This window comes from Nerophis lumbriciformis, linkage group LG11 (assembly GCF_033978685.3).
Source record: "Nerophis lumbriciformis linkage group LG11, RoL_Nlum_v2.1, whole genome shotgun sequence".
NCBI classification, from domain to species: domain Eukaryota; kingdom Metazoa; phylum Chordata; class Actinopteri; order Syngnathiformes; family Syngnathidae; genus Nerophis; species Nerophis lumbriciformis.
Genome location: NC_084558.2, coordinates 53,607,704 through 53,633,747, shown reverse-complemented (window position 1 = coordinate 53,633,747; position 26,044 = coordinate 53,607,704). Strand labels below are relative to the sequence as shown.

At 40.4% G+C, this 26,044-nt stretch overlaps 4 protein-coding genes across 4 annotated transcripts in view; all 4 read left to right on the top strand.

The window, feature by feature from the left end:
* LOC133610233 (uncharacterized) overlaps positions 1 to 18,327 on the top strand; it is a 29,299-nt gene extending 10,972 nt beyond the window's left edge. The window contains exon 4 of the mRNA XM_061966359.2: positions 17,883 to 18,327. Within this exon, the coding sequence (XP_061822343.2) occupies positions 17,883 to 18,270 (388 nt within the window). The 3' untranslated portion in view covers positions 18,271 to 18,327. The remainder of the gene's footprint in view (positions 1 to 17,882) is intronic.
* Positions 3,432 to 3,831, top strand: LOC133610237 (histone H2B-like). Its single transcript, XM_061966362.1, has one exon. The coding sequence runs from the start codon at positions 3,434 to 3,436 to the stop codon at positions 3,806 to 3,808; it is 375 nt and encodes a 124-aa protein (XP_061822346.1). The 5' UTR covers positions 3,432 to 3,433; the 3' UTR covers positions 3,809 to 3,831.
* Positions 7,578 to 8,815, top strand: LOC133610229 (uncharacterized). Its single transcript, XM_061966355.1, has one exon. The coding sequence runs from the start codon at positions 7,953 to 7,955 to the stop codon at positions 8,622 to 8,624; it is 672 nt and encodes a 223-aa protein (XP_061822339.1). The 5' UTR covers positions 7,578 to 7,952; the 3' UTR covers positions 8,625 to 8,815.
* LOC133610243 (histone H3) lies at positions 13,575 to 14,095 on the top strand. Its single transcript, XM_061966367.2, has one exon. The coding sequence runs from the start codon at positions 13,591 to 13,593 to the stop codon at positions 13,999 to 14,001; it is 411 nt and encodes a 136-aa protein (XP_061822351.2). The 5' UTR covers positions 13,575 to 13,590; the 3' UTR covers positions 14,002 to 14,095.
* Positions 18,328 to 26,044: the final 7,717 nt, after the last annotated feature.

Below are 26,044 nucleotides of genomic sequence, written 5' to 3'. Positions count from 1 at the left end.
TCTAGTACAGTGGTTCTTAACCTGGGTTTGGTTCGGCGGAGGTCAAGACACACCCGACTCATCGTGTAAATACAAACTTCTCCCTATCGGCGTATTACGGATACGGCAGAAGTCAGACTGATTTGCAGGTGTGTATTTTGTTGTGAGTTTATGCACTGTGTTGGTTTTGTTGTTTGGACGAGGTGATGTTCATGCACGCTTCATTTTGTGCACCAGTAAAAAAATCATGGTAACACTTTAGTATGGGGAACATTTTCACAATTAATTAGTTGCTTATTAACATGCAAATTAGTAACATATTGGCTCTTAACTAGTCATTATTAAGTACTTATTAATGCCTTATTGTGGGTTTATTGTTAGGCAGTTTCATTAACGTCCTCCCAGCGCGGCAACAACACACAACAACAGCAGTCACGTTTTTGTATACCGTAAAGCAGTTCGTCTGCCGTAAACGGCAATGTTGTGACACTCTTCAGAATCAGAATCAGAATCAGCTTTATTGTCATTACGCAAGGTAACGAGATTGAGGCCATTCCATACAGTGCGATGTGTGCATGCTAGAAAAACAATGTGCAAATATATAAAAATTTAAAAAATGTAGAAGTGCAATGAATATGGTGTGAAATGAATATATACATGAAAAAACAAAACAAAAACAGGGTGGTTGGTGGAATGGGTTATTGCACCGAAGAGAAGGCAGTTATGAGGGACAATGGGGCAGTCCGTTCAGGATGGTTATGGCCCTGGGGAAGAAGCTGTTCTTTAGCCTGTTTGTTTTGGTTTTAATGCACCTGTAGCGCTTCCCAGAGGGCAGCAGGTGGAACAGGTCAGAGCCAGGGTGGGTGCTGTCTTTGATGATGGCACTGGCTCTGTTGAGGCAGCGGGAGGTGTAGATGTCCGTCAGAGAGGGGAGAGGGCGGCCGATGATCTTCTGAGCCGTCTTGACCACTCTTTGCAGCCTCTCCCTAAAAAAAAAAATATGCTTATTCCGCATTGGCCTTATTACAACCCTAACCCCCTAACCCTAACCAAATAACTCTAAATTAAGTCTTTGTTACTTAGAATATGTTCCCCATACTAAAGTGTTACCAAAAACGTATAACTTTGTCTTGAATTTGAAAAAAAAAAAACATATATATTTTTCACTAAAGAAGGGTTCGGTGAATGCGCATATGAAACTGGTGGGGTTCGGTACGTCCAACAAGGTTAAGAACCACTGCTCTATTATCATACCCACCTTGATATTGATGCTATTCACATCTGGATCTATCATCCCTAATAATTATGACTCTTTCAAAGAATATGGATGTTGAAGAACTGAATGATGAATAATGCGTTCAAAAGTCTGGCTCATTGGTTTGGTTTCTGTACAAATCTACAATACGTTATTTTACTAAGAAAACAACCTCTGAGGGCAGTTATAAAAACATTTATATATTTAAGATTATTACCTAAATAAATGTATACAACCCATAATTGTATACAATATTGGTGTGAATGATTCTGAAACTGTTTCGTGTGGCTAAAGTTTTAATGGTAAACATTCTATAAGTAGTATGTTAGTGATGCAATGGGAGCCATTCCATGCTTATTATGGTTCTTCTTTAATATATATATTTGTTACAGTTTTTAAAACATTAATGTAGCAGTTACGTAAGTGAACCAGAATTATTTCACAAGTATACCAATATTACTGTTGTTTATTGGAATTATTTTTGACATGTTGATAATCTGATTTTTGTTTTTCAAAATTGTAAACATTCCATGAGGTGGTTTCTTATCACTTTGACAGTGACATCACTATATTTTAAGCGGTCTGATAATACATAAAACAATACACAAATACGTAAGAATAACATGTATATTAAAGTATTTAAAAAAATAATAAGACATAGTAAATATGGGACATTAAAGAATATATATATACCGTATTTTCCGCACCATAAGGCGCCCTGGGTTATAAGCCGCGCCTTCAATGAACGGCATATTTCAAAACTTTGTCCACCTATAAGCCGCCCCGTGTTATAAGCCGCATCTAACTGCGCTAAAGGAATGTCAAAAAAACAGTCAGATAGGTCAGTCAAACTTTAATAATATATTAAAAACCAGCATGATGTGGGCGCGCATGGAGTCGTATATCAACATGGACGGAGCTGCGTGAAAAAAGCCACCCGGCCTCTTCGCGTAAACTTACCTTAACCACTCGCTCATCTTTTCTTCATCCATCCATCCTTTCGAGTTAGCTTTTATGATGACGCCGGCTGCAAAGGTCTCTTTTGGCAAGGTCTTCCTTTTGAATATCACCATGGGTGGAAGTTTCTGGCCATTAGCATGGCAAGCTAGAACCACAGTGAAGGATGACTTCTCATTCCCTGTGGTGCGAATATTCACCGTACGTGCTCCCGTTGTATCCACAGTGCGGTTCACAGGAATATCAAAAGTCAGTGGAACCTCGTCCATGTTGATAATGTTCTCTGGCCGGATCTTTTTTTCAGCTATCTTGTTTTTACAATATGCACGGAAAGTAGCCAGCTTTTCTTGAAAGTCTTTAGGCAGTTGCTGTGAAATAGTAGTCCGTGTGCGGATGGAGAGATTGCGTCTTTTCATGAACCGGAAACCTGTCGCTTAGTAGGAGCCATTTTGTGGTCTTTACAGATGTAAACACACAAAGGAAATGAAACGTAATATCCGCGCGCTTCTTCTTCTTCTACGGGAGCGGGTGGTTGCTTACAGTAGAAGAAGAAGCGCTTCCTCTTCTATGGGGGCGGGTGCTTACCTTGGCGGTTGCTTGCGTAGAAGAAGAAGCACTTCCTCTTCTACGGGGAAAAAAGATGGCGGCTGTTTACCGTAGTTGCGAGACCGAAACTTTATGAAAATGAATCTTAATATTAATCCATATATAAAGCGCACCGGGTTATAAACCGCACTGTCAGCTTTTGAGTAAATTTGTGGTTTTTAGGTGCGGCTAATAGTGCGGAAAATACGGTATCTGCAATTCTGAATTAAACAAGAATGCTGAATCTTCCAGTGTATACTTCTTTGTCTTAAAGACTAAATATGGTTTCCAGACAAAGATGTCTAAACTATAGTACAAAATATGTTATGCTGATTTTTCATGAAACACTGCTATAACAAACATTGCAGCGTAATAATTTGTTCAAATGTGTCAAAAATATTGTGTCATAAGTGTTGATAGTATTTTCTAAAATTCTTCCAAAACTAAACAAATAATTTTAAGGAAGGAGATGAACGTGTATTTCAGAAAACGCTTATTTATACTTCGTTATTACTCCCAACTGCCAAAAGGAGGTGTGACGTCATCATTACCACTGTCAGCCAATCAGTAGAAAGCGTTGGCGCAAGAAATTTACATAGAAATGGTTATTAAGTCACTGCCTCGCCAGATTGGATCCATTCGTTTTTCTATCGAACAATGCCTGAGCCAGCTAAGTCCGCGCCCAAGAAGGGCTCCAAGAAAGCCGTCACCAAGGCTGCCGGAAAAGGCAAAGGGAAGCGCAGGAAGGCAAGGAAGGAGAGCTACGCCATCTACGTGTACAAGGTACTGAAGCAGGTCCACCCCGACACCGGCATCTCGTCCAAGGCCATGAGCATCATGAACTCCTTCGTCAACGACATCTTCGAGCGCATCGCCACCGAGGCGTCTCGTCTGGCTCTCTACAACAAGAGACGCACCATCTCTTCCAGGGAGATCCAGACCGCCGTCCGCCTCCTGCTGCCGGGTGAGCTGGCCAAGCACGCCGTGTCTGAGGGCACCAAGGCCGTCACCAAGTACACCAGCTCCAAGTAAAATGCTCCGGTAGAAACTACCTGGCGCCATCAAAACGGCTCTTTTAAGAGCCACCCACTCCTTCTCAAGAGCAAACCACTTTTTTTGACATGGTTTATCTTGTCACTAGCTCACCACGGAATTAGTTAATGGAGATTAGATAGTAATCGAAGTTATCTGTATCTCAAATTTCTGTGCATAGAACTAATAATTTAAACGTTACGAATTTTGATTAAAAAAAAAAAAGTTACCGATGGCGATTATAAAATACTGGTCCGAATATATATCACTCAAAATGTTGATTTTTTTTCTGAGATTTGTAATTACGTTATTGTGTTGTCATTGTAAACATTTCATAAGTTGGTGCCATTAACCCACTATTGTTATGGATTTTCTTTCAACTAATTAACTACTACAATACCATTCTGACAAATAAGAAAAAAAATACAAATGAGAATAAAATGTGTACCGTATTTTCCGCACTATAAGGCGCACCTAAAAACCACACATTTTCTCAAAAGCTGACAGTGCGCCTTTATAACCCGGTGCGCTTTATATATGGATTAATATTAAGATTCATTTTCATAAAGTTTCGGTCTCGCAACTACGGTAAACAGCCGCCATCTTTTTTCCCCGTAGAAGAGGAAGTGCTTCTTCTTCTACGCAAGCAACCGCCAAGGTAAGCACCCGCCCCCATAGAACAGGAAGCGCTTCTTCTTCTACTGTAAGCAACCACCCGCCCGCGTAGAAGAAGAAGAAGCGCGCGGATATTACCGTACGTTTCATTTCCTTTGTGTGTTTACATCTGTAAAGACCACAAAATGGCTCCTACTAAGCTACAGGAATCCGGTTCATGAAAAGACGCAATCTCTCCATCCGCACACGGACTACTATTTCACAGCAACTGCCTAAAGACTTTCAAGAAAAGCTGGCTACTTTCCGTGCATATTGTAAAAACAAGATAGCTGAAAAAAAGATCCGGCCAGAGAACATTATCAACATGGACGAGGTTCCACTGACTTTTGATATTCCTGTGAACCGCACTGTAGATACAACGGGAGCACGTACGGTGAATATTCGCACCACAGGGAATGAGAAGTCATCCTTCACTGTGGTTCTAGCTTGCCATGCTAATGGCCAGAAACTTCCACCCATGGTGATATTCAAAAGGAAGACCTTGCCAAAAGAGACCTTTCCAGCCGGCGTCATCATAAAAGCTAACTCGAAAGGATGGATGGATGAAGAAAAGATGAGCGAGTGGTTAAGGTAAGTTTACGCGAAGAGGCCGGGTGGCTTTTTTCACGCAGCTCCGTCCATGTTGATATACGACTCCATGCGCGCCCACATCACGCTGGTTTTTAATATATTATTAAAGTTTGACTGACCTATCTGACTGTTTTTTTGACATTCCTTTAGCGCAGTTAGATGCGGCTTTTAACACGGGGCGTCTTATAGGTGGACAAAGTTTTGAAATATGCCGTTCATTGAAGGCGCGGCTTATAACCCAGGGCGCCTTATGGTGCGGAAAATACGGTATTTAAAATATACAAACCCCAAATAAATAGGACATGACACCAATGTAAGACCCTGCCTGCTGTCTGATTATAAAATACGGGTCCGAATAAATACTAAAGTGCGGGGATTTTTTTTCTGTGATATTGTTCATTTACAATATCGTGTTGTCTTGTAAACATTCCATGAGGTGGTGCCATTAACCCACTATTATTCTTTTGGATTTTACTTCAACTAATAAACTAGTACGATAGCATTCTGACAAATAAGAAAAAAATGCACATGAGAATAAAATGTATATTTAAAATATACAAACTCCAAATAAACAGGACATGACAACAATGTGAATTTATGTCTGTATACTTAAACTATTTTACATATTCACTCTGTCCAGTTTTCAGCGGGTGTGCTACTTATCTTATACACGTGCCTTATTTTAACTTGATGTTAAAGGTGTTTAATACAAATATTGTTTATGAGGGTTTAAAATTTAACTGTCAAAATAAAATGCATTTAAATTGCATTGCGATCTTACTTCTGTCAATTAGTCTATTTCAAAAGTAATAGTAATTAATATGAATGTATTCAAAGTATGTTTTAACTCATTTCAGTAGGATTCCTATTGATTGAGACTGTTTTACCCCTGGATTCAACATGAGTAAAAACTACTCTGTTAAAGTGCGACATCATACCTTTTAATGGTATTTGCATTTTTCCCTAATATAATCCTGATTTACTTTATCTAACCTTTGCTGTGTACTATTTTTCAGTCTTCTTTGTATAGCGTAATTGTGGGCACAAATGAGACACAAAGATGTATGGTTTATTAGCTTTTTATTTATGTCCAGAACAGTCCGGACATAAAAGTTAAAGTTAAAGTACCAATGATTGTCACACACACACACTAGGTGTGGCGAGATTATTCTCTGCATTTGACCCATCACCCTTGATCACCCCCTGGGAGGTGAGGGGAGCAGTGGGCAGCAGCGGTGGCCGTGCCCGGGAATCATTTTTGGTGATTTTACCCCCAATTCCAACCCTTGATGCTGAGTGCCAAGCAGGGAGGTAATGGGTCCCATTTTTATAGTCTTTGGTATGACTCGGCCGGGATTTGAACTCACAACCTACCGATCTCAGGGCGGACACTCTAACCACTAGGCCACTGAGTAAAAATAAATAAATAAATAAATAAATAAAAAGCTACATTAAGTAACGTCAAATTCACACTTGCAAAAATTCAACATGTTTGAAAAGGAGTAGAAGGACAGAGAGTTTATATAATCTTTACCTTGTATGTCTCCTTGTCTATTAGTATTGTCTAAAAACTGATCATTCTTGCACATGTTGACACTTTTATTTCATGTGTTTGCATTTTGTCTTCAAATACAGTAGTTCCTTCACTTCCCGTACTTAGTTGTCACCATTGTCTATTTGCTGGAGAAAAGATCATAAAATGTGTAACTATTGTGCAGTGGTGAAAGTAAGACAATAATAAGGGAAAATGCTGAAATAAAGACATTAAAGATGAATGATGTAAGTTAATAAATGTATGATCAATAAATAAAATACATTATTATAATTGTCATACATGCTGCTGCTATTGAGAAGAATGGTTGATCATTTATTGTTAAATGTAATATCACTATATAAAGTATTGAAAAATAAAAGTGTTGTCCAAAACAATGAATGCATTGTGTTGTTCATTTTATCACCTTTTATATGAATACAGTGCAAACCGTCTCTAAAGTTCATAGCTGAATATTATATAAAAATGCATTGAAGTATTATTAGTGTTGCACATACAATATGTGAGTATTTAGGCAATAATGGACGTGTGTTGAATCATTTTAGAAGATAGTAGCAGTCATTCATGCTGTACACTGACTACTCTATATCCTCTCTATATATATGTATATCAAAATCTATATTCTATAGTCAACTTTTTTGTATTTCTATAGTGTTGTCCTGTGAGAAGATATATTGTTATAAAAGTGTTTGTTCAAGTGTAAGGGGAGTAGGCCTCTTCACTTTTGTGTACTTCTTGTGTAATAGCACTTGGAACATAAAACTATGGTTCAAATACACCATAAACAGACAAACAAATGTGTTTAATTGCACAAAGAGAATAGAATGATGTATTAAAGACGTGAGAGGTGATATCAGATGATAACAGACACCAGCCTGACCCCAACAGGTCTCAATCAGTGGTCATTGTGTTTGCTGCGTCACTAAAACCTTGTCTTGTTTCACAGCCGCCATCAATGTTTGTCTTTTTGGGCTGGGAGTTTCTGAGTGAACATGTTTTGTAACCCGTAGGGCAGTTTTTGTTGCATTGTGAGGGACTTTTAAGTGTTTAATTGTAGAAATGAGCGAGGAAAGTCGCCGAGCTTTGCTGCTGATGTCGGGGAAGAAGTCAGCTTTGGAGGGTTGTTCGATCCAAATGCCACAAATGTGCACCTTGTAAACGTCATAAATGTGAGGAGACACTAGTTTACTACAGAGTGGAAACGTTTTTGCTTTGTAAAATCATTTCCATTGCGTCTTTTAATGGTTTTCAAAGTGCGGAGAAAGCACAAGTGAGGCACGCCGAGGAGAGACCCAGTCGCTTGAGTCTCCACGGTTCTCATCCTGCCTTTAAGTTCCGCCCCTTGCGATGGACAGTCCAGTTGAGTCCCACCTCAGTCCTTGTCAACAACAAGCCGAGTCAGAGCCAGCGATCATGGCAGAAGTAGCACCAGCCGCACCCGCTTCGTCGAAGACGGCCAAGAAGAAGAAGAGCAGCAAGACCGCGAAGGCCGGACTCAGCGTCTCCGAGCTGATCACCCAGGCTGTCGCTAAGTCCAAGGAGCGGAAAGGAGTCTCTCTAGCCTCCCTCAAGAACTCCCTGAACGCCGCCGGTTACGATGTGGAGAAGAACAAGGCTCGCATCAAGATTGCCGTCAGGAAACTGGTGGCCAAGGAGGTCTTATTGCAGACCAAGGGCACCGGCGCTTCCGGCTCCTTCAAGATGAATAAGGCGTCCGAAGCCAAGCCCAAAAAGGCTCCCGCTAAGGCTAAGAGCGCCGCCAAGAAGCCCGCAGCCAAGAAATCACCAGTGAAGAAAGTCGCAGCCAAGAAGGCAGCCGCTAAGAAGCCCGCAAAGAAGGCAACAACCCCGAAGAAGGCAGCAAAGAAGAGCGCTAAAAGCCCCGCTAAGAGCCCCGCCAAGAGCGCCAAGCCGACGGCTAGGAAAGCCCCAGCGGCCAGGAAGAGTCCTGCTGCCAAGAAGAGCCCCGCTAAGAAGGCGAGCAAGCCTAAAGCCAAGACTGCAGCCAAGAAGAAGTAAATACATTTTCCCGTGAAAAAGGCTCTTTTAAGAGCCACCTCATCCACTTTTAAGAGCACTTTCCTCAATGTCAAAGTACTGTTTTGTACATGATTATGTTACAATGTCACGTTCTCATTGATGTTCATGTCAGATAGCTTCTACTTTTTGGCGTGTGCAAACTAAGGGTTGCAAACTGACAAGTTAAAGGATGTGGGGTCTAAACCAACATTAACTGTTTTTAACTTTTAAACTGTTTTTATCTAACAAACTGTTCTTAGGGTAATTAGGGCCCGCAATGGGACATAAGGACCTATTGTATTTGTAAGGTTTTATTCTTTATTCTTTTTCTTCCGCCGCCTCTTTGAGCTGTAATTTGACCCACTTAACATGCTTCAAAACTCACCATATTTGACCCACACATCAGGACCTGCGAAAATTCCATCCATCCATCTTCTTCCGCTTAACCGAGGTCGGGTCGCGGGGGCAGCAGCCTAAGCAGGGAAGCCCAGACTTCCCTCTCCCCAGCCACTTCGTCCAGCTCCTCCCGGGGGATCCCGAGGCGTTCCCAGGCCAGCCGGGAGACATAGTCTTCCCAACGTGTCCTGGGTCTTCCTCGTGGCCTCCTACCGGTCGGACGTGCCCTAAACACCTCCTTAGGGAGGCGCTCGGGTGGCATCCTGACCAGATGCCCGAACCACCTCATCTGGCTCCTCTCCATGTGGAAATTGTCTTTTAATAAAAAAAACAAACTGCAAAAATCAAAATTGCGCTCTAGCGCCCCCTAGGAAAAAAAACAACTAGACTGCCTGTAACTCCCACTACGAAGGTCGGAAAGACATGAAACAAAATCCTCTATGTAGGTCTGACTCAGACCTAACTTTCATAATGGTACATTCTACAGGAAGTTGGCAATTCCCCCTTCAAGACAAAAAAGTACTAAAAAAAGTCACTTTTGCCTCTTTGAGCTGTAATTTGACCCCCTTAACATGCTTCAAAACTCACCAAACTGAACACACACATCAGGACTGCCTAAAACTGTGATCTAATGAAAAAACCGAACCCCAAATCTAAAAATTGTGCTCTACAGCAATTTTTTTATAAAACGCACAAAAAACTGCTCCTCGGATGAAAAATCTGACTAAACTGCCTGTAACTCCCACTGGGAAGGTCGGAGAGAGATGAAACAAAAACCTCTATGTAGGTCTCACCTAGACCTACCTTTCATAAATTGACAACCCCCAGCAAAAATCTACAGGAAGTTTGCTATTCCCCCTTCAAAACAACATTTTTTGAAAAACCGGTCACCTTCCTTCAAAAACAAACTCCTCTGAGCGCGTTTGTCGTTTCGCCTTCAAACTAACACAGGAGAGACATTGAACCCTTGTGATTACAACAACAGAAGCGCTTTTTAATTAACTGCTCCGGTTTTGATTTTATGACCCTTCAAAGACCCGCTGCGCTGATGCTGCTGCAATGCTGTTTTTTTAAGATGGCTGCTTAAAAGCAGGAAGCACCAACGTGCCCACACAATGCAGACAAGGTAGGTACACTAGACAAAAGTCTTGGGACACTTCAGACTACAAGTAGACAAAAGTATTGGGACACTTAGGACTAGCACCTGCCAAATACGCGGGCCCGAACAACGCTGCTTGCAGCTTTAATTTATATTTGTTTTTTAAATGTGTATTTTTATTTCTGTTTTTAATATTTTATTTCTTTGTGGTGTACAGCCCTTTGTTTTTCAACTGTGCTTGTCTTTAAAGGGCTTTATAAATAAAGTTGGTATGGTATTATATTCATTAGTTAATTCTTTGGGATCCCCTCAAGTGAGTATTACTGGTCCTGGGATTTGGTTGAAATGTTCTAAATTATAAATTTCAGGATTAAGTAATATGACAATTATCTTTTTATATTATCAACTTAAATTTAGACCAACTTCAGATTTATCTATGGATGTTTAGCATACCTGACAACTGCTCCGGTTTTCCCGTAATTCGTACGGTTTTCATCAACCTATTCCGGGTTACGGTTGCAGTGATAAAAAATACGTTTTTTCATTAATTAAAAAAAAAAAAAGGGTGAAAACTACGCGAATTGCACCTTGTGCAGACAAGATTTTTCAGTCGGACACGGAGGAATTAGCGATGTAAAAGACCACGTTGGGACAAAAAAACACAAGTCTAATGCCGTTGCTAGCGATACAAGTGGAAAACTTTCAACGTTTTTCGTCGCCCAAACAGATTCTTTGGATGTGATAAATGCCGAAGTTTTATTTACGGAGGCAATAATTGAGCATGGATTTCCAATCGCACTGGCTGATCACATGGGACAGTTAAATGTTTGTAATGCAACCTTTAAAAATCATTACGCGGTGATCGCGGTCCCAAAAATAAACTTTTCTTGCATGATAATGTCCAGAAAAATTCGCTTTATATTACTATAGAGTCCTTTTAACGAATGAGTTTGATGGTTTATCACAAACCTTAAATGAAAGAAGTCCTTTGTTCTCTTGCACCATATTGCGCTTTGGCCTTGCTTCGTGTTTGGTGCGCAATCCTGTCGGCTGTATTTCACAGCACGACATACTGTTAAAAGTGTTTATACTATTTATGCTTTCAAGTCCAAGTTGAAGAAATCTTGTTAAATGTTGACAGCATAACTACCAAAATACAGAAGTATGTCCTTAATATTTTTGCAGTGCTATTTCTGTTGAAAAGTTCAAATGATTACATTAGAGATGTGATGTGCCACTTTTCAAGTGTCTGATGGCTTCAATTAATTTTCATTAATTTTTCATATTTTGAATTCTTTTGAAAGGCTTACAAAAAAACTACATTTGAATTGTAATTCCATGCTATTGACAGGACTATTAATTTTAATGAAGTTAGCCTACCATGTTTACAGTATGATAATTGTGATAGAAATGTGAATTTTAGGCACATAATATTTTTGACAATTGAACAAGGCAGTAGGTTATACAAGCTTGGACAGAAAGTTAATAATGACACCAATTTTTTTTTTTAATGGAATTGTTTAGTACTGTTTTACCATTTGTTTACTGCAAAAAGTGTTTATACTTTCAATTAACAAATTGAAGTCTTGTGAAAGGTTGACAGGATAACTGGCATTAACTGTCAAAATAATTTCAAACTATTGAAGTTAGCTTACAGAATAAACATGTCAATCAACCCATATGATTTTTGCTGTAATATTTTTGTTTTGAAAAGTCACTGTGACTGATAGAAAAGTGATGGTTTTAGCAACATTTTAACCTGTCTGAATGCTAATAATCATTTTGCGTCGGGGGGCGAAGCCCTGAACCCTCCACCAGGACTTTGTCCTGGACCTACCAGGGCCTGCGGCCCTTGGACCCTGGCTACTAGGTTTTTCTGATTTCAAAAGTTGGCAGGTATGGTTTTGTTTTTATTTGTAATGTATTTCAGTTGAAAACTGCTATATTTTCCCCCAAAATATTTTTAAGGGGAAACTTGGAGGTGCTGGAAGTAATTGGACTCCATAAGTGGGCAGTATAGCTCAGTTAGTAGAGTGGCCGTGCCAGCAACTTGAGGGTTCCAGGTTCGATCCCCACTTCCGCCATCCTAGTCACTGCCGTTGTGTCCTTGGGCAAGACTTTACCCACCTGCTCCCAGTGCCACCCACACTGCTTTAAATGGAACTTAGTGGGTTTCACTATGTAAAGTGCTTTGAGTCACTGGAGAAAAGTGCTATATAAATATAATTCACTTCACTTAAATAGGTCAATAAGATTCACTATTATTTGTTAAATATTTTTTTTTTAATAAATAAAAAAAACACTTAAAGGTTTTAAGGATTCAGGAAAATAACTGCTCTTAAAATTGTTAGAAATACTATTTTAATTTCAATGCTTGAATTTATACATCAAATTTCACACAAGTGTTTTTAAATTGTGTTTTATGCCCTTTTGGTCAAACAAACCTTAGTTTTTATATGGAGAACACAACATTTTTTTATTCAAAACATGTTATTTATCTCTCAAATTCATTGTGTGTTAAACATACTTGGCCAATAAAATAATTTATTTTTAATCAATTAAAGGTATGATTGACACATAGCACCCTGTATATTGTTGCAGTACATTATATAGATATAATTACATAATCTCAATTTACATGAATGATTAATAAAATAACAAACTTCACTCAAAATACATATCCGTGTCATCATCTTGCTCCAGACATGTTCACTATGTTGTTTCCAAGTTCATTTTTCATCGGCAATAAATCCCAATTTGTTTTCCTCTGCGACTGTTTTCTTCTTCTATTTCCTCAAAGTTCCGTTTATTTATCTTTTTTTTTACTGACTGACTGACTGGTCCTGACATGAGGAAAACTGACAGTACATCAACTAAATATTGAAGGTCCAAATAGGTCGGCCTTTGCCCTTTGCTGCAATATGTCGCCTCACCAACAGGTGGCAGCATAGTCCACATTGTAACAGAAACAAAACCACAGCGTTTCCCTATCCATCCATCAATCCATTTCCTACCGCTTGTCCCTTTCGGGGTCTCTCAATTTCCCTGAAATGACAAGTAAGTGATTGTTGTTTTGCAAAAATAGTCAAATATATGACCTTATCGAAACCTTACACCAGATGTTACCAGGACAATAGTCAGCATAAGTCTTTTAGCATTTATTTTTCACCATCCCACATTCCTCAATATATAATTCATTACATGGTCAAACATGTATTTATTTGTACATTACTCTTGCAACGTTTACATGTGATGCCAAACTACATTCTGCAAAGAGTCCAGGGCTTCAGAAGCGGTTGGGCAGTTCTTGTCGATGATTGGTTCATTTCAAATTGCTCTTGTCCAATGGTTGATCAGCCTTTGCGCCGGCCTCCTCCCATACGGACCAATCAGCGCTGCCTTGTCTTTATAAAACGCACAGCTTGCGAAGGTGGAAGTATCTTACTTCTTGAAGTCGAGACGTAGCGAACAATGGCAAGAACCAAGCAGACAGCTCGTAAGTCCACCGGAGGCAAAGCCCCCAGGAAGCAGCTCGCCACCAAGGCCGCCCGCAAGAGCGCACCTGCCACCGGCGGCGTGAAGAAACCTCACCGTTACAGGCCCGGCACCGTGGCCCTCCGTGAGATCCGCCGCTACCAGAAATCTACCGAGCTGCTCATCCGCAAGTTGCCCTTCCAGCGCCTGGTCAGGGAAATCGCCCAGGATTTCAAGACCGACCTCCGCTTCCAGAGCTCTGCAGTGATGGCTCTTCAGGAGTCCAGTGAGGCTTACCTGGTCGGTCTGTTTGAAGATACCAACCTGTGCGCCATCCACGCCAAGAGAGTCACCATCATGCCCAAGGACATCCAGCTGGCCCGCCGTATCCGTGGAGAGAGAGCATAAACTTTAAACACCACAACCACAACGGCTCTTTTAAGAGCCACCACACTTCCAACTAATGTCATTCCTGCTACAATGTTACCACTCAACCAGCAAAAACTAATGAACAGATCTAGTCTGTCACTATAAAATAAAAGTTGTAACCCTTCAACATTAAATTGGCATTTTGAGTTATGTTTAGAGATGACCTATAACCTACTCTAACAGTGGTTCTTAACCTTGTTGGAGGTACCGAACTCCACCATTGATCCAAACCCTTCTTTAGTGTAACATTTTTTATTTTTTCCAAATTCTGGTGGACAAAATGTACCAACATCACCTTGTTCAAAGAACAAAACCAACACAGTGCATAAACTCACAACAAGTTACACACATGCAAATCAGTCTGACTTCTGCTGTTGCCATAATATGCAGATAAGAAGTTTTTATTCATACGATGAGTCGGGTGTGTCTTGACCTCCGCGGCGGAGGCTCCGTCGAACCCCTGAGGCTGACTCACCAAACCCCCCAACCCTCCATATCCCACACCCCGGATTGTAAATTCAATTTATATACTGTGATGATTATCTTGTGTGATGACTGTATTATGAAAATAGTATATATCTGTATCATGAATCAATTTAAGTGGACCCCCGACTTAAACAAGTTGAAAAACTTTTTGGGGTGTTACTACCATTTAGTGGTCAATTGTACGGAATATGTACTGAACTGTGCAATCTACTAATAAAAGTTTCAATCAATCAAAAACCCCTAGGGTTCGATCGAACCCAGGTTAAGAACCACTGCTCTAACGTTGTAAGCATTTTGTGGGCTAAATGAGATGGTATTTTATGGTTCCATCCATTTTATACCGCTTGTCCCATTTGGGGGTGCTGGAGCCTTTCTCAGCTGCATTTGGGCGGAAGGCGAGGTACACCCTGGACAAGTCTCCTCCTCATCGCATGGCCAACAGACATCATCACACTCACATTCACACACTAGGGACCATTTAGTGCTGCCAATCAACCTATCCCCAGGTTGTCTTATATACATGAAATTGTATGAGTGCATTTTGTGGGCTAAACGGGAAGTGATTTTACAATTGTCTCAGACACATGAAATTGTATTAGTGTATATACTTATTTTCAAACAACTGGTGTTATGTTGGATCCACTATGGACTGGACTCTCACAATATTATGTCAGACCCACTCGACATCCATTGCTTTCGGTCTCCCCTAGAGGGCGGGGGTTACCCACATATGCGGTCCTCTCCAAGGTTTCTCATAGTCATTCACATCGACGTCCCACTGGGGGTGAGTTTTTCCTTGCCCGTATGTGGGCTTTGTACCGAGGATGTCGTTGTGGCTTGTGCAGCCCTTTGAGACACTTGTGATTTAGGGCTATATAAATAAAGATTGATTGATTGATTGATTGATTGGTGTTCTGCTTCATGATAACCTGACCATTTTTTCTCTCTTATTTTATTCATCAATCTTTTAATTTGTATTACTATTATAATTTATTTAGACCTTTAATTTTATTCATATTTTTTCCTCTTGCCTGTCTTCCATCGCAATTTTTTAAATTATATTTATCTTTTGTAATTATCAGTATTCTGATTATTTATTTACTTCATTATTATCGGTATTACAATCAGAATCAGAAACAGTAATACTTTATTAATCCCCGAGGGAAAATTAAAATGTTCATCACAATGTTTTATTACTGTTCTTAATGTTCTTACTCTGTTTTATTTTTTTAAATCTCATTCATATTTGTATATTTAGACTTGGTTTCTTCTTTAATAGTGTTATATATATATATATATATATATATATATATATATATATATATATATATATATATATGTATTTTATTTTTTTTTTCTATTTCCTTAGGCTTTTTAATTTGGATATTTTCTTTTTACTGCTTTTTCTTCATAGTACCGTATTTTCCGCACTATAAGGCGCACCGGATTATTAGCCGCACCTTCTATGAATTACATATTTCATAATTTTGTCCACCAATAAGCCGCCCCGGACTATAAGCCGCGCCTACGCTGCGCTAAAGTGAATGTCAAAAAAACGCTGCGCTAAAGTGAATGTCAAAAAAACAGTCAGATAGTTCAGTCAAACTTTAATAATATATTGAAAACCAGCGTTCTAACAACTCTGTCCCAAAATGTACGCAAATGTGCAATCACAAACATAGTAAAATTCAAAATGGTGTAGAGCAATAAATAGCAACATAATGTTGCTCGAACGTTAATGTCACAACACACAAAATAAACATAGCGCTCACCTTCTGAAGTTATTCTTCATTCGTAAATCCTTCGAATTCTTCGTCTTCGGTGTCCGAATTGAAAAGTTGCGCAAGCGTGGGATCCAAAAATGGCCGGCTCCGTCTCGTCGAAGTCATCGGATTCAGTGTCGCTGTTGTTGTGCAGCAGTTCTGTGAATCCTGCCTTCCGGAAAGCTCGGACCACAGTTGTGACCGAAATATCTGCCCAGGCATTTACGATCCACTGGCAGATGTTGGCGTATGTCGTCCGGCGCTGTCTGCCCGTCTTAGTGAAGGTGTGTTCGCCTTCAGAGCTGTGTGAAAAAAGCCACCCGGCCTCTTCGCGTAAACTTCCCTTAACCACTCGCTCATCTTTTCTTCATCCATCCATCCCTTCGAGTTAGCTTTTATGATGACGCCGGCTGGAAAGGTCTCTTTTGGCAAGGTCTTCCTTTTGAATATCACCATGGGTGGAAGTTAGCATGGCAAGCTAGAACCACAGTGAAGGATGACTTCTCATTCCCTGTGGTGCGAATATTCACCGTACGTGCTCCCGTTCCACAGTGCGGTTCACAGGAATATCAGTTGCTGTGAAATACGGTAGTAATCCGTGTGCGGATGGAGAGATTGCGTCTTTTTATGAACCGGATCCTTGTCGCGTAGTAGGAGCCATTTTGTGGTCTTTACAGATGTAAACAGGAAATGAAACGTACGGTGATATCCGCGCGTTTTTTCTTCTTCTTCCGGGGGCGGGTGAAGCGCTTCCTGTTCTATGGGGGCGGGTGCTTTCCTTGGCGGTTGCTTGCGTAGAAGAAGAAGCGCTTCCTGTTCTACCGGGAAAAAAGATGGCGGCTGTTTACCGAAGTTGCGAGACCGAAACTTTATGAAAATGAATCGTAATAAAGCGCACCGGGTTATAAGGCGCACTGTCAGCTTTTGAGAAAAATTGTGGTTTTTAGGTGCGCCTTATAGTGCGGAAAATACGGTAGTACTATTAGTAAGTGATTGGGTGTGACATAACAAGCTTTGTTTTTTTCCTATTTCTGTTCAGACAGACATTTAATTTTTAAACATTTAAAAATGTTTTAAAAAAAAATCTAATTTAAAATATTTTTTATTATATTTAAACTGTGTATTAATTGTACTTGTTTTTGTTTTTTTATGTCTGAAATTAATTTAAAAACTGTTCATAAAAATGTGTAGGTCATTATGTGTACCATGTGTGGTAATCTATAGTACAGATATAAAACAGACATGCATAGATATTACTGGAGTAAAACATCCTCTATTCAATGTTAATCAAAATAACACATGTGCCTTAAAGTACCGGAACACCTTGCTTTATTTGTGTATTTGTAGATAATATTACACGTTGATGCCTAGTAATAGTGCTTTGTTGAGGTCTATTACTGTTTCTATTCTGTTTTTTTTCAAAAGACAGAAGGTGGAAGCATCACTCAAAGAAGAGACGCTCGCATTTTCTTTCCCTGCGCTGATTGGACAACCGTTCCCCGACACGGTCAGCCAATCACAGAGCAGCATGGAAGTGTATAAATGTACTGTTCGCAGCGCTTTGAGGTACTTCTCTGCAGTAGGGATACAGAGACTATCACCTCAAATAAGAATCATGTCTGGACGTGGCAAAACCGGCGGCAAGGCTAGAGCCAAGGCCAAGACCAGGTCTTCCCGTGCCGGACTGCAGTTCCCAGTGGGTCGCGTCCACCGTCTGCTCCGCAAAGGCAACTACGGCGAGCGTATCGGCGCCGGTGCTCCTGTCTACCTGGCAGCAGTGCTGGAGTATCTGACCGCTGAGATCTTGGAGTTGGCGGGAAACGCAGCCCGTGACAACAAGAAGACCAGAATCATCCCCCGTCATCTTCAGCTGGCTGTCCGCAACGACGAGGAGCTCAACAAACTCCTCGGAGGTGTGACCATTGCCCAGGGCGGTGTGTTGCCTAACATCCAGGCTGTCCTGCTGCCTAAGAAGACCGAGAAGGCCTCCAAGAAGTAGACTATATCACCTCCTAATACCCACAAAGGCTCTTTTAAGAGCCACACACTTCTATCAAAGATTGTTTCCCACTTGAATAATACAACTTATTTTTCATATTTGTAACCAACCCATAAAGTGTTACATTTTAAGTTGATTTATTTTAATTAGGGCCCGCAATGGGACATAAGGACCTATTGTATTTGTAATGTTTTATTATTCTTTATTATTCTTCCGCCGCCTCTTTGAGCACTAATTTAACCCACTTAACATGCTTCAAAACTCACCATATTTGACCCACTCATCAGGACCTGCGAAAATTGTCTTTTAATAAAAAAACCGAACCGCAAAAATCTAAAATGCGCTCTAGCGCCCCCTAGGAAAAAAATAAAACAGACTGCCTGTAACTCCCACTAGGAAGGTTGGAGAGACATGAAACAAAAGCCTCTATGTAGGTCTGATTTAGACCTAGTTCTCATAATTGTATGTCTTCGGGCTAAAATCAACAGGAAGTTTGCAATTCCCCCTTCAAGACAAAAAAGTACTAAAAACAGTCACTTTTGCCTCTTTGAGCTGTAATTTCACCCCCTTAACATGCTTCAAAACTCACCGAACTGAACACACACATCAGGACTGGCTAAAATTGTGCTCTACAGCAATTTTTTTATAAAACGCACAAAAAACTGCTCCTCGGATGAAAAATCTGACAAAACTGCCTGTAACTCACACTGGGAAGGTCGGAGAGACATGAAACGAAAACCTCTCCGTAGGTCTCACTTACACCTACATTTCATAAATTTACAACCCCCAGCAAAAATATACAGGAAGTTTGCTATTCCCCCTTCAACACAACATTTTTGTAAAAACCCGTCACCTTTCTTCAAACATTATCTCCTCTGAGCGCGTTTGTTGTTTCGGCTTCAAACTAACACAGGAGAGAGATTGAACCCTTCTGATTAAAAGTTGGTGAAAGAGTTGTGATACCTGCTCCGGTTTTGATTTTATGACCCTTCAAAGACCCGCTGCACTGATGCTCCTGCGGTGCTGTTTTTTTTAAGATGGCTGCTCAAAAGCAGGAAGCACCAACGTGCCCACACAATGCAGACAAGGTAGGTACACTAGACAAAAGTCTTGGGACACTTCAGACTAAAAGTAGACAAAAGTATTGGGACACTTAGGACTAGCACCTGCCAAATACGCGGCCCGACCAACGCTGCTTGCAGCTTTAATTTGTGGTTTGAATTCGTCTTGAGCGCTGTCATTCCACATTCATCAGTATTCACCTTTGTCAGTAGGGGGCAGTAGAGCCTTTCATCCTAACTTAATGCTGTTACCTGCAGACTGGAATCTTCCTGTCATTCTAATGAGAGCGACCACTTATAATACTTCTATGCTAGAATACTGAACAGATGTTTACCTTATCCCAATAAACATCTGTTCAGTATTTAAACATAAAAGTGTTTGTGAGGTTTTAAAAGCCACAAAATGCAACGGGTCCATCAGACCTCACAAACGCTGGCTGAGTAACAACTATGGGGCAGGGCCGACATCCGGGCAACTGAGCTACATACGGGTTCTTCGAGCCATAGCAACCTGACTGGCGTTGAAAACAAACCGTCGCCATGACTCTTTAACCTGTCGACCTGCGCTGATTAAACCCGTCATTCTGCCTCCAAAATGCCAAAAAACTGTGTTGTTTTTGGTTGTGCAAACCACAACTGGAAACAGGGAAAACAAAGGTCCTATTTTGTTCTGCCAAAGCGTGCTAAAAGCCCACAGAGACGAGACAAATGGCTCGCAGCTTTACACCGGGAAAACGAGGACGGTTCTCACTGGAGTCCCCCAAAATCCCGGGTCGTGTGTTCGGATCACTTCGTTTCTGGTAAATATAAGGGCTATACCGTCCATGCTAATGTTGAACCCGTTGAATTTTTACTGAATAACGTTCGACAGCTGAAGTTGTTGTTGTTGCACAACAATAACATACGGTATAAAGGCTATTTCCAGTAATTCAGCAAATAATAAATCATAATACTGAACTGAATTTGAATGAGCTCTCTACAGATATAATAAATATACAGATACTGGTAGCCACCGTGTCATCCTTATTATCATTTATCAACATACCTTGGGTGATATAACCATTTTTATGTGATTTATTCGTTATATAACAACCGAAGCTAACAACCGACCTGGTGCGCTTGTGAGGTAGACATAAAGTTTTCCAAATTCCATGTCCGGCCATTGTGTAGGATTATCAGTCCACGCATCTGCTGGAAGGCGGTAAGGGCAGTCGTTTAATCCAACTACAGAACATTTTAACTCGTATCTTAACCTAGCCTCACTGGAAAGACTATTTACATAATCATACGCCATTTAGAACAGTTTAAAATGCCGTGAAACCTCGTTAAATGCCTTTTCTGTCAATGCTGTGTTGGCTGTGAGCTGGTTTGTTTTCAACGAATTCAATATGGCGACCGCGTTGCTAGGGGATTGGAGGGCGGAAGTGACGTAGGTCCGCCCTCGCCCATATGAATGTTGCACGGAAAATTTCTCTGCCAGTTTCTGCATCCCACAGAGATTATTCTTTTGTGTTTCTGCACCTGCAGTTCCCACACAAGGTTGCAACATTTTTTGTCAACACCGTCTGCTCTCTTTTTCTCGCACGTTTGACCCTCTGATGTTCTGTGTACCTACACCATACCTGCCAACTACTCCGGTTTTCCCATAACTAGTACGGTTTTCATCAACCTATTACGGTTGCAGTGATGAAAAATACGGCTTTTCATTCATTAAAAAAAAAAATTTTTTTTTAAGTTTTATTCACGAAATCGCGTAACAACAATGACAATCGACACTGCTTCCCGTAACTTCCTATCGAGCCATTCCGAATGCCATGCGCGAGGCTATTTATAGCACCGCTGCCAAGCACGAGGCACCAGTTGCCATTGTTTCCAAACGAGCGAACGATCATGGAATCAGCCGGAGAAAAATCGCAAACGAGTCTTAAACGGAAAAGAAAACTGCAGTCATTCCGTGAAGAATATTCAAAAGCCTATCCGGGAATAATTATCCGTTCCAAAAAGGGTGAAAACTACGCGAATTGCACCTTGTGCAGACAAGATTTTTCTATCGGACACGGAGGAATTAACCATGTAAAAGACCACATTGGGACAAAAAAACACAAGTCTAATGCCGTTGCTAGCGATACAAGTGGAAAACTTTCAACGTTTTTCGTCGCCCAAACAGATTCTTTGGATGTGATAAATGCCGAAGTTTTATTTACGGAGGCAATAATTGAGCATGGACGCATGGATGAAGTAAACTTATAAAGTTACCATATCATTTTTGCAGTATGATCAATCTGATAGAATACATTTGGATTTTAGCCACAAAAAGGTAATGACACCAATGTTATCTATTGGAATTGTTTAGTACTGTTAAAAGTGTTTATACTATTTATGCTTTCAAGTCCAAGTTGAAGAAATCTTGTTAAATGTTGACAGCATAACTACCAAAATACAGAAGTATGTCCTCAATATTTTTGCAGTGCTATTTCTGTTGAAACGTTCAAATGATTACATTAGAGATGTGATGTGCCACTTTTCAAGTGTCTGATGGCTTCAATTAATTTTCATTAATTTTTCATATTTTGAATTCTTTTGAAAGGCTTACAAAAAAACTACATTTGAATTGTAATTCCATGCTATTGACAGGACTATTAATTGTAATGAAGTTAGCTTACCATGTTTACAGTATGATAATTGTGATAGAAATGTGAATTTTAGGCACATAATATTTTATACAATTGAACAAGGCAGTAGATTATACAAGCTTGGACAGAAAGTTAATAATGACACCAATTTTTTTTTTTATGGAATTGTTTAGTACTGTTTTACCATTTGTTTACTGTAAAAAGTGTTTATACTTTCAATTAACAAATTGAAGTCTTGTGAAAGGTTGACAGGATAACTGGCATTAACTGTCAAAATAATATCAAACTATTGAAGTTAGCTTACAGAATAAACATGTCAATCAACCCATATGATTTTTGCTGTAATATTTTTGTTTTGAAAAGTCACTGTGACTGATAGAAAAGTGATGGTTTTAGCAACATTTTAACCTGTCTGAATGCTGATAATCATTTTGCGTCGGCCTGAACCCCCCACCAGGACTTTGTCCTGGACCTACCGGGGCCTGCGGCCCCTTGGACCCTGGCTACTAGGTTTTTCTGATTTCAAAAGTTGGCAGGTATGCTACACTCTGTCCTCCTCCTGTCTAGGCCTGCTGTGGTGTGTGTCATAGAACATCAATTTCCACACTGCTATTAGCCCCGGGTCCAGTGGACCCGACCCGGACATCTTATAGGGGTGTGTGGTTATTAAATATGTATTCTGATATATGTTCTCCACAGAAAATGAGCCAAAGTCAGTGAGTCTCAGTTTGAAAAATGTATTAATTGTATAATTTTTCTATTAATAGAAAATTAAACCGGGTCCCACAGACCTGAACACCACACAAGGGTTAGTTTTGGTAGATCAACTCACTGAATGATATCCATGTGATTATTTTAACTAAGTACATATTCTGATGGTGGAGCCTAACTCTAAAGTGTTTGCAAAGTGTAGTTAGTTTGTGAATGAATCCAGTGCAGAGCACAGTAGTAATAATCAGAGGTGTGGACTCGAGTCACATGACTTGGACTCGAGTCAGACTCGAGTCATGAATTTGATGACTTTAGACTCGACTTGACAAAATGTAAAAAGACTTGCAACTCGACTTAGACTTTAACATCAATGACTTGTGACTTCACTTGGACTTGAGCCTTTTGAATTGACATGACTTGACATGACTTGCTACTTTCCCCAAAACCCAAAGATGAAAAAGTTATTCGGGAGCGCTCCGTATTTTTCATTGTGTACTTGTCTATCAGCGTTGCGTGTGTCAGCTGGTGTGCTCTCAGTACAACAGCCAATCAAATTAGATCTACTTTGTTTTCATCACACAGCATTCATCCAATCAAATTGCAGGACAACCAACGAAGAAGACATGTCCAAACCACACGCCAGTGAACAAAAAATGATACCTAAAATAATTTCGTTTGGGTATAAAAATTACGAGGTGGTCAACACAAAACGGTTTGCAGTATGCAACACATGCGGTTCGAAAATTACTGATGGAGAGGCAACAACTTCCAACTTCGTCCGGCATTTGAAGTTGCACAAAGAACGGTAAGTTTTGAATGTAAGATAACGTTTATTGGCTAAGTAACGTGACTTTTATTTGCTGTGTAGTAAAATCAGTGAGGCTGTAAACTCACTGCTAACGTTATAACGTTATTGCAAACACGGGAATCTGTTGCAGTTCACTACCTTATTCATACTTTTTGTTCAGTGATTTTTTTAAGCAGGGTTACGTTAGTCAATATATCACACGTAACGTTAGACGGCGGTCAACAGCACCGCGTATTTTAGCCACCTAAAAAAAAGACAAAAATAGTAAAATAAAGGTCAGTTAAAATGTATACTATATTATGAATATGTGTACCGTTTTAGCTAGCTTTCTGACATACTGTTGGTTGTTTACCTCAGTGGTCCCCAACCACCGGGCCGCGGCCCGGTACTGGTCCGTGGATCGATTGGTATCGGGCCGCACAAGAATTTTTTTTTTTTTTTTTTTTTTTTTTTTTTTTTTTTTAAATTAAATCAACATAAAAAAACACAAGATACACTTACAAGTAGTGCACCAACCCAAAAAAACTCTCTCCCCCTTTTGTTCTGGGTATTGAACATGAAGACTCTTCCTTCACTGTTCCGAGTGGCCATGAGAGTCTTGGCAGTGCCTGCCTCCAGTGCTCCAGTGGAGCGAGTTTTCAGCCATGGTGGCATCATACTACGCCCCCATCGTGCACAAATGACTGACAGACTCTTGGCTAATTTGGTCTTTTGCAAATGCAATGCAGCATAGGGCCCTGACATATAAAAAGTACAACTTTTTTGTTATGTTCACGTATATGTCATGTTTTTTCAATGTTAACACTTTTGTACAAATAAGTACATTTGCACTTTATTTTTCAATGTGTTTGTTCTGTAAAGGAATGAGTTAATGTTTAAAATGACTGGTTAATAGTGCTATTATAAAGTGCAATGTCAGCACAATTTTCTTTCCTGCAATTTAAAATGCACTTGTTTTAATAAATAAATACAGCGTTTGAAAAGCATACACAATCTGTGTTAATATATTAGTCTGTGGTTAAAAGGACTTGAAAGGACTCGAAACTCAAAATGCAGGACTTAGGACTTGACTTGAGACTTTCCAGTCTTGACTTTGGACTTGACTCGGGGCTTGCCTGTCTTGACTCGGGACTTGACTCGGACTTGAGGGCAAAGACTTGAGACTTACTTGTGACTTGCAAAACAATGACTTGGTCCCACCTCTGGTAATAATCAATACAAAATGTTTACATAGGAACTTCTGATCCTAATTCAGACTCCCAAATTAGAGTTCCCGTTTTCTTATTGATTTTATAATGCAATGATGTATAATGTGTGTTCTGAAAGAGGTTTCACATGCTATGTAATTGTGTTTAGACATGGTTATATAAGGTAAGCTCTCAGGAATGGTCAATGGACATTTCAAGTGCAGTAACTTAAAGCTGTGTGAGAAGACTATGAAGAAAAGTAAAGTGCTTAAATGAATGTTGCTAAAAAGTGCATTAAGACCCAACTCTCTCGTTTGAATCACACATTAAGAGTGTTACTAAAACGGCCTTCTTTCATCTCCGTAATATCGCTAAAATTCGTTCTATTTTATCCACTAGCGACGCTGAGATCATTATTCATGCGTTCATTACGTCTCGTCTCGACTACTGTAACGTATTATTTTCGGGTCTCCCTATGTCTAGCATTAAAAAATTACAGTTGGTACAAAATGCGGCTGCTAGACTTTTGACAAGAACAAGAAAGTTTGATCATATTACGCCTATACTGGCTCACCTGCACTGGCTTCCTGTGCACTTAAGAAGTGACTTTAAGGTTTTACTACTTACGTATAAAATACTACACGGTCTAGCTCCGTCCTATCTTGTCGATTGCATTGTACCATATGTCCCGGCAAGAAATCTGCGTTCAAAGAACTCCGGCTTATTAGTGATTCCCAGAGCCCAAAAAAAGTCTGCGGGCTATAGAGCGTTTTCTATTCGAGCTCCAGTACTATGGAATGCCCTCCCGGTAACAATTAGAGATGCTACCTCAGTAGAAGCATTTAAGTCCCATCTTAAAACTCATTTGTATACTCTAGCCTTTAAATAGCCCCCCTGTTAGACCAGTTGATCTGCCGTTTCTTTTCTTTTCTCCTCTGCTCCCCTTTTCCTTGAGGGGGGGGGGCACAGGTCCGGTGGCCATGGATGAAGTGCTGGCTGTCCAGAGTCGGGACCCGGGGTGGACCGCTCGCCTGTGCATCGGCTGGGAAGATCTCTGCGCTGCTGACCCGTCTCCGCTCGGGATGGTGTCCTGCTGGCCCCACTATGGACTGGACTCTTACTATTATGTTGGATCCACTATGGACTGGACTCTCACAATATTATGTCAGACCCACTCGAGATCCATTGCTTTCGGTCTCCCCTAGAGGGGGGGGGGTTACCCACATATGCGGTCCTCTCCAAGGTTTCTCATAGTCATTCACATCGACGTCCCACTGGGGTGAGTTTTTCCTTGCCCGTATGTGGGCTTTGTACCGAGGATGTCGTTGTGGCTTGTGCAGCCCTTTGAGACACTTGTGATTTAGGGCTATATAA